The sequence below is a fragment of the Empidonax traillii genome, unplaced genomic scaffold, assembly GCF_003031625.1.
Source record: "Empidonax traillii isolate 1590-97213 ecotype Southwest subspecies unplaced genomic scaffold, ASM303162v1 scaffold364:size1245619, whole genome shotgun sequence".
In the NCBI taxonomy this organism is placed as follows: Eukaryota; Metazoa; Chordata; class Aves; order Passeriformes; family Tyrannidae; genus Empidonax; species Empidonax traillii.
Genome location: NW_020955557.1, coordinates 371766 through 381311, shown reverse-complemented (window position 1 = coordinate 381311; position 9546 = coordinate 371766). Strand labels below are relative to the sequence as shown.

Genomic DNA, 9546 nt, shown 5'->3' with positions numbered 1-9546 from the left:
CAGAGCAGAAAACCTTCTCCTACTAAAAAACCTTTAGTTAGTGAAGGTTTCACACCAGTTTTCTTCAACTTTTCTGCACATTTCTATTCCAACAGGTTATAAGATAGTTAATAGCTTTTGCCAATCATTTATGAATAGATGCACCTTTTACATTTTATTATTGTTTTAGTTGTCGCACACACCTTTCTACGTCTTGGAATGCAAGACCAAACCCACCGAAATACGCTTTATCATCTTATAAAAAGGGGGAAAGGAAGTACGTCAACATGAAAAATCCTTTTTTATCAACAGCTAGAAACCAAAACCTTCATGGGAATAAAATCTTGACACAAAAACGAACAAAATCAGCCCCAGTGCAGAACTACCAGGAAAGGATGTTTAAGTAAGTGTGTCAGTTCTGTATGTCATTTCTCAGGCATCATTCTCACCTTGCTGCAGGGGCAAAGACAATCCACAGAAGGCACCAAAGCACTTCATACTCAACATTTTTGCGTCTCTTAACCCAAAACTTAGAGTTGGCAGTAGCACTTGGCATCTGCATTAGGTGAGACCATAGGATCAGGGAGACCTTTCATGCCGTTCCAAACAAAGAGGCTGATAAACACACAAGTGGAAAAAAACTATGTGTTTGCACCTGGAGCTGCATTGCCTTGGTCTAATCCAAGCTGCAGCTGAAATTCACAAATCTACACCACATCAAGTACTGAAATTAGGCACAAATTGTGTCATTTTCATCTCTACCTCTGTGCTATTTGTTGGTACAGGAACACGTTCATAACACAAAACCAAGAAAATAAAACCAAAAACTCATGGATAAACAGAAATAACACGGACCACGGCGTGCTCTTCACTTGGAAGGATAACTGCACAACTTCCTTCTCTTCCTCCACCTACTGAACCACAAAGCTCCTCGCACTCGTGATTTTTGAGGAACTCAAGGCGAGTGAGAAGTGTGATGCAGAAACCAGAGTGTTCCTACAGAAAACACTCTTAGTTTATTTTTTGAGTGATGCAAAGCACCTCGTCTCTGCCCCGAGTTCTCGACAGAATTTAGAATTCTGTAGACGGGCGGCTCGCGCAGGGAAAAGATGCAGGAATGGAAATATTTGATATCAGAAAGGTCACGAGATTTCAATAAGATAAAGAGGAAATACATTTTTTGTTACCCTTGCAAACTGTTCAAACAAATAATTACGGGTTTTTTGGCAGAATCGTTAAATGTTCTCTACATATTGCATTATAGGTTAGACTGGATCTGCGCAAAACTCACGGTGTATCTGAAATGATGAAATGTGGTTTCCCTTGTTAAGGTTCTTTGATGGTTCAGATCATTTTAAATTTTAACAGAGCTATTTTACAACTGAAGATATGATATTCTCTGGGGCATTTAGCAAATTTATTTTGATAGAGAGATCAAATGCTCGGACTTCGAAGAACAACATGGGAAAAAAATCGTATTAAGTTGGAAGCATAAAACTCACATTTTGTGACTGCAAGAAAAATAAGTTTAGAAATAGATACTATCAATCTATTTTCTCATCTTTTAGGATTGAGATTGATTTTTCCTGTAGCAGTGTGTCTGTGCTGAAATTAAAAATGCATTAAAGAACTGATTATGAGATGTATTTTATATATCCTCCTCTTCTTTCACCCTAAAATAACTGGCATAGAATTAACCAATTAAAAGCAGAGAGTTAAATAAACTAATTCAATACTTCCTACATCCTGGGGAGAAGGGATGCATTCCCAGCAGCTTCTGCAGAGCCTGTAGAACTCAGTATTTTACAGAAAAAGGTTCCATTTATTGTCCAGCCTATTTCGGTGAAAGTTATAGCACAGTCTGCTGTCAGGGGAGGACTGATTCACTCTCTGCAGATATGGAAAATCAGTCCATCAAAAAAAAAAAAAAAAGGAAAAAGAAAAAAAAAGGCAATTTTTAAAGGAGCTAATTTTTTTTTTCTTTTCTTCCTTTCTTTCACCACACAGTAGACTTTTCAATCTGACAGACAAGTACAACTTTATAGTGGTAACGCATCACTTTTCCTGAAAAGCGCTATTAATATAGAATACGAACAATCCTCTTGAAAACATAAGTTCCCAGATAAGAAACTCATCAGAAACCCACTGCTAACTCAGTATGAGTAACACATACTGTCTGATCAACATCAGTGTCCCAGCCTGGGAGACAGAGGGGCCAAAGGCACCTCAGCTGGCCGTGACAGACACAGTCACCACTCCCGGGTCCCTCAGACCACTGAGCTGGTGTTGACTCTGGTGGCAGAACTCCCTTGAGCGTCAGCACGAAGTGGGTAGAGCCCCTGGGGAAGAGTTCCCTGTATTGTCACACATGTACTCAGCCCCCTGTGGTGTGTGGGAGCAGCTGCCTGTACAATCCACTGCCTCTACAGCCCCACTGCCCTGCCTGTACAATCCACTGCCTGTACAATGCACTGCCCTGCCCGTACAATCCACTGCCCTGCCCGTACAATCCACTGCCTGTACAATGCACTGCCCTGCCCGTACAATCCACTGCCCTGCCCGTACAATCCACTGCCTGTACAATCCACTGCCCTGCCCGTACAATCCACTGCCCTGCCCATACAATCCACTGCCCTGCCTGCTCTCAGCAGCCAAAGGCAATGTCTTGACTCTGCTGAGTCTCCAGGTGCCAGGAGCGTGTGAGGCAGGTGCTTATTTTAACCACCTACCATTTGCTGTTTCATCCCATGTAATTTAAGGGCAAGCTCTGCAGCAGTCTGGGCAGGCCTTCCCTGCTGTACTTCAGTGTGTCAGTGCTGGTCCAGCACCAACTCCAGGTCACACGCTGAGAGTTTCAGTTTTGGAGGGGTCGTGCGTCAACCCCAGCCCCTTCCATTTTGGCTTAGAACTCTGTGCTTTCACAAGTGTTAACACTCAGCTTTGCAGGATTAACTTTGAGGTGACAAGAAGACCTTTATATCAGTTCATACAGTGAAAAAGTATTCCAGAAAAGGTCTTTAAGTGAACGAGTAACTATCGGTAATAAGCAAATTATCTGCTCAGATACCGAGTTCTGGGTAATACTGGATTTACATTACAATGACTGTAATCTAAATCTAATATGCTGCTTCTCTGTTAGAGGCAGCTTGCACTGTCAAAGCCTTTGCCTCTCTTTCCCCGGTATGTGCTGCAGCTTTAACAGCCGACGTGTAAAGTTTGTGGTACATGAAGAGCACAACGTGGTGTTATTTCAGCCCTCAGAGAAGGATCCTCCCCAAAAGCCAATGACTGCACTGAACAAGCCTGCCAAACGCCCGTCTCTCCTCCCTCTTACATACAGAACACCTTTCAAACAGCTTTTTGTCTAGGGCAGTGGTCAGATATCTCATAATATTGTTCCCCACGAACCTGTTACCCGTCCGCTGCTCGGCATTAGGCAGCCCCGGGCGGGTCAGTGGCCGCAGAGCACCCATCGGACGCGCTGGGAATGCTGCTGAAGCCCATCTGCTCCACGCAGCAGCGAGCACGGCAATATCTCTGCTCCTCAGGAGCGGCGGCGGAGAACTCGTCTATTGTGCTTTAATTAGCAATAACCCCAGCCCGGGGGGGAAGTGTGAGGTTTGGCTTTGCCACCTGCACCAGGGGGCCGAGGTGGGAGCCCCCAGACTCAGCCAGCACTGCAGCACGGGGACAGCCACCCCCCCCACCGCCCCAGCACCGCACACCAAGTCAACTCACAGGATCTCCAGGTCGCGCAGGGCTCGGAAGGCTCCATCTTCGATGCAGCTGATCTGGTTGTTGTCCAGTTGCCTGCAGGAAGGAAGGGAGAGGAGGATGAAGGCTGGCAACGGGCAGAGCTGTCTCGGAGCGCCAGGTTGGGGCTTCCCCGTCACCGAGGTGTCCCTCCACCCCCTCGCAGCGCCTGCTCAGCTGCCACGCTGCTGCTGGGGCTCTGCTCGCGGCTGTCTGACAGCGCTGCACGATGCCGCACACTGAAGCCTGTCAGGTCTCAGTAAATATTAATTGCGCCTTTTTTTTTTTTTTTTTCCCTTTTTTTTTTTTTTTTTTTTTTTTTTTTTTAAGGCAGAAGGGAGTAATTTCATTACATTAGGGGCATCCAATCCATTATGAGCTTTTACCGTCATGTCACTGAAACAATTTCATTAAGCTAAAGGCCTGTAAATCATTGGAGGTCACTGTGCTGCCCTCCGTGACCTCCCAGAATGCCGTTTTTTCTTTTACTGGAAGTTGGAGTCCTCTGTCCTGACAGTACTAAATCTCCAGGCTTTATCTACCCAAGAGCTGTGAGAGTGCATAGGGAATATACCAATTCCAAATTAGACCCAACTAATCTAATTTTATAGTCTTTTTATTATTCTAAGCACCAAATGTCTGTGGTGGTTCGATGCCTCTCTGCATTGTTACTGGTCCCATCTGGTAGCCCGTTCTATTGAAAGATTTCTGACTAAATACAGATCCTGTCTAACTGCATCAGGGAGAGCAATCCAGTGACAAAAAGCATTATACACATGTACACTTAAACCACTATTTTGCTTCAAAATGTGTAATTTAATATTTGGATGGTGGAGTTCTCTCATTTGTCTCCCTGTACGCGCATGATTTAAATGTATTTTGCAATACATGCGGACACAGCAGTGCAGCTACATCTGTCTCTTTTGCTTAAAAAAATTAAAAGTTGGAATTTAAAATCCAGTGATTACATTTTCTGACATCTGATCCCCTAAATTTTACACTTAAAGAAAAAAAATTACATATCTAGCCACATCTAAGTAAAATATCTGCATTTCATGAAAAAAACAGAGGCAAGCTCCTGACTTTATATGATATTGCCCTTTGCACAGCATAAACTTTAGGTCTGGTGAGGCAGAGATCTATTGTGTTGTGCATGTAAAATATTATGAACAAACATACAAAGTTTGCATTGCTGTGTCTACTTTCTATTAAATAGATATATGGAAATACAGCAAATCTATTACACCCATGTATAATATATTTGTATGGTTTGACCAACTCCTTTCCAATTATTTGCTGTATCTAAGTTTTGGTCTACGTAGAGATCTGTCATCTTACTATACAACAGAGCACAGGCAGAGCAAACACAATCTTTATGATTTCCTTTAAAGACTGAGTTTGATCTGCTGACACCGAACATCTTGAGTATGTGTGTATTTGACACCTATGGGAAACTCACCCTTTGTGCTGCAGTGTGGTGTCAATGAGGAAGACGTTTTTTATGATTTAAAGCACAGGAAAACCCATAGACACTCTAAGGTCTACTAAAAAGCTTAGGAAGCATGAAGTCCAACTAGGGTTTCTCCTAGCTCTTGTAACTTTAAAGAACTTTGTGAATTTGGCAGAACTCCAGCAACATCTCCTACACCAACAGACACCGGGACAAACAATGATCCAAAGGGATTTATGCAGAGCATAAATGCATGTGTAAGTGAATGTAATCATACATATTTATGCTCTCTCTGTTCCCCTGACCACCTAAGAAAGATGCTAAAACCTCTACATTTTTGAATGCTGGAGGGCCTTTGGCTGCTGAATGGTTTCTTCTAATATCCCTGTTTAATTGTGTGGGTTGTCAAAAATTTGAGGCTCAAACAGAAAGGATGGTGCATTTTCAAGAGGAATAAACTTCAAATGAGTTCAGTATACCACTGTTATATTTCTATTTAATGTTTATATTTAACTGTTTGACTAAGTATTTTACACTTAGCTTTATTAAGCATAAAATTGGCCCATGCTAGCACGATGAAGAGAAAGAGAGCTCAACTTGAGAATCACCTCTCCCTCTCCTACGGGAAGCACTGTATACTGCGTATTTTTATTTGAGTTATAATATTGATTTTTCTGTCAAATACACTAAAATAAGCAAATAAACCCAGTGTGCTAGTCACAAAGCCTTCTGATTAAAGAGCTTCCTATGTGGGTATCGGGTTTTTTTATAAAAACACTACTCTCATAGATTGATTTTTGTTGGAGAAGCGTAATGATCATCTTAATCATATTTCCAGAGGCCCAGTCATGCTGGTGCTAACAACCAGGTTTAGTCTGCGAGATCAATGCACAGGACACAGCAAGGGAAACCTCCACATGCTCAGAAGACACACACTTAGCAGGATGGTCAGTAAATAGGGAAAATATTCATCAGTGAGGCACTCTGGTTCTGTGGCCCATGAACTAAGTCTGCAGAGTCTCTGGGAGAGATCCCCACGTTTAGTGTTCCTCTGTCCCAGAGCTCACGTCTCCTGATATCTATCACACCAACACTTTCACATCTGCCTTTAATGCAAAGCATGAGAATTTCTTCTCAAAAGGAATAGAACTGTTTGTTGTCTGAAAATCAGGCACGGTTTGTTTTAAGACCCTCCACCTCTCCATTTATTTCTCCATGTGTAAAGATGGAAATCCTATTTCTTTGCATCTGTGCAACAGCCTGGTGAGTGGTTCAGTCGAGACTAGAGATTTGAGAGTTTAAAATCTAAACACTGTCTTCTTTCCAAGACAATGCGCTAAGTTTAAAGATTTGGGAAAACTTTAGGTAAAGTCTCACAGAAAGGCAAAGACAGGTGGTTCAGCACATACTTTTACACCCATGAAGACAAAATAAAACCCCTGAGATGTGGGCCAGCAGCCAGATCACATACCCAGTGTGGGTAGGCTGTACTTGCAGCTCATCAAGGGGCAGAACAGACATGCCTGACATTTGTTGAGAGGAACACCTTACCTGAGTAAAACTAACCATATGCAGAGAAAGTAAAAATTCAACTTAAATTTAAAAAAAAAAAAAGGGGGAAAAAGCACCAGTATTTCAGAACAGGTATCATACACATTTTCCTGAGAAATGACACCGCTCCCATTTCTCCATGGCTGCCTCCTGAACAGAGCACTCACACACACAAAGTATAAGTCACAGACCAGCTGCTCCAGGCTTACAGGGAAATTTAAAACATGGTCTTGGCCAGTAGAAGCCTTGATTCAGATTTAAATGCCACCTCTAGTTGTCAGCACTCATAGCCATTCCAGAAAAACTTTTCCTGAAGATTACAAACAGGATGTTACACACACTGAGGTGCAAAGTACTGGTGACAAAGGGTCAGATGCCAAAACTCAGGTTTAAGGCAATTTTAAAATGGACAAAATCACTTTTCCTACCTCCATTTACTCCTGCCTTTTGAAGGAAAAGAGCTCTAAGCTCAGATCTTACCTAAAACTACCAAGCGATTCGACTGCCTCTGAAGAAAACAGTGTTCTCACGCTGGAAAATGAGGCACTGTGTTTAAGAGAGGCTGAAAGGTGAATGAAACCACAGTCACTGAGCTGTGTGAAACAGCCATGCAGCGGCACTTTACAAGAGATACGAGCCAAGGCATAAACAAATAAACACCACCAGACTCTCAACTTCCAAGTTTTGCTAAGTGACATGGATAACCAACTCCAGTTTGGGTGAAAGTGTTCGGGTTAAATGCCAAACCTCTCACGGGTCACACACACAGAACTGGACTTGGTGACGTGTCCAGAACAGGTCCTTGCTCCAACATCAGGGAGCTGAGATTCCAGCCTGGGAAACCCAGCAGCTCCCTGTGATTGAATTATCATCCCTGACCTCACCTAAGAGGCTCCAGGGATCCCAGATCTCCATGACAGGCAATTAGCAACCAGACAATGCCAACAGATAACAAAGAGCAATACCAGAAGACCTCAGAGAAGGGAGCAAAGCACTCAAGCAAGGAAAATACTGAATGGGCAAATGGGATTTAGGTGGAGTGTGACACAGACAAATGCTTATAAACAATGCAAGAATTTATAAAACCAGTCAGAGGAAAAAGCATCTTTCACAGAGAAAAGCTATAATACATAAAGTCACACGTTTTATGATCTGCCTCTAAGCAGGGCTCAATACCAACTCTCAGTTTTTATTAAAAAGCAGGAAAATGATGTGACTACATTGTATGCAACGGATTGATCACTGTCAAGCTTAAAACTGATGTTTCTTTAAAAAAAAACAAAACCAAAACAACTTGGATACAAATCACCTTTCTAAGAAACGAGGAATGTGTCCTAATGGATTTATATCACGGGAGAGTCTAAGGCTTGGCCAAGACATCACTTTAAATGTCTAAAACATTTCCCTGACAGATTTAACTCCAGCTTATCCATCTAGGCTTGTGCATTATCTATCTTACACCAGAGTTAAATATACAACAATATTCATAAGGAATAGGGTTTTACAATGTTGATATTCTTTTGCCACTTGAAATAATCCTTTAAATACTGAGCCCTGAAGGTTTTGCTCACAACAATAAGGAATATTTAATTTTTGAAATGCATTTGAGAGACAAAAATCCCCAGCAACAAAGCTGATATAATTGTTACCATGCTACTAGCTTTAAAATTTTTTTAAAAAACATAAAACTATTCTAAAATATGAAAGAATTCAAGTCATGCAGGGTGAAATTTTCCAAAACTGAAATAATCTCATCCTTTATTAACATTAAAAATCAGTTAGTGTTTAAAGCCCTGCATTTACATTAGTAGCAAGGTTTCCTCACAGTACACAGACTTAACCTGTGCCTATATAAGAGCTTTCAGTATTTTTTCTCCAGTTAGCCACACTCATATTCATGAAGAAGAGGCCCTTCAAGCACCAACATTTCACAATAATGAACTATACAAGCAGTGTTTTGTACTTTATTCAGTGAGGGATTTTTTTTTTCTATTTTTAAACACTACCAAGGCCAGTACAGAGCTCAAGTGCTAATCTATTGTTTAATTATACTGTGGCAGTAGTTAAATTACTATAACCTCTTTCTATATTTTGCTCAAAATCTAGTTAAATACTTAAATAAAAGCCTGCATTAACAAGTATCATAATAAATACTCTTCAGGTTTCTTTGCTTCTCACATTTCATATGTTTAGCATAAAAAAGCAGCATTATAATAGTTGCATATTTAAGAAGGTTCTGCAGTTACAGGTACAAAATTACTGTTATAGATGATATCTCCTGTTGTAGATCCAAAATTAGGCAAGAGCCATTACCTCAATAATAAAAGACTTGCATTTTTAACTGGAAATATCCATGTCACAGGTATTGTATCACTAAAGCATTTAAAGGAATTGTTAACAGCCATTTCACAGGAAGGCAAATTCACTGTAACTTATTAGAGAACCATTGTTAGAAAAAGAATTAATTTTGTTAATTATACCTCCAAAATAACCCGTTTGGGCAACATTTTTCCCAAGTCTGTTCCATTTCATTTCTAATACAGACTGCTGGGTCTCTGCCATCCCTTTCCTGTAAAGTTTACACTTACTCTTCAATAACCTGTAAGAATTAGATACGCTCTATAACATTTAATGTCCTAACATAACTTAAAGAATATTAAAACCTCAAAGGAAAGTGACACCAACACATCTGTGTAAAACTTTTCACATACCAATCTAAAGTCCTTATCCTCAAATTAATTGATAAGGAAGTCCCAATAAATGAGAAAAGGTGGTTCTTTTAAGTAGTATTAAATTCAGTGACACTAAAATAA

The 9546-nt window shown here is 40.9% G+C and overlaps 1 protein-coding gene across 1 annotated transcript in view; it reads right to left on the bottom strand.

Annotated features, from left to right (window-relative positions):
* The window catches only part of SLIT3 (slit guidance ligand 3), a 482804-nt gene that overhangs the window by 205325 nt on the left and 267933 nt on the right, over positions 1-9546 (bottom strand). The window contains exon 6 of the mRNA XM_027892706.1: positions 3718-3789. Coding sequence (XP_027748507.1) covers positions 3718-3789 — 72 coding nt within the window. The remainder of the gene's footprint in view (positions 1-3717; positions 3790-9546) is intronic.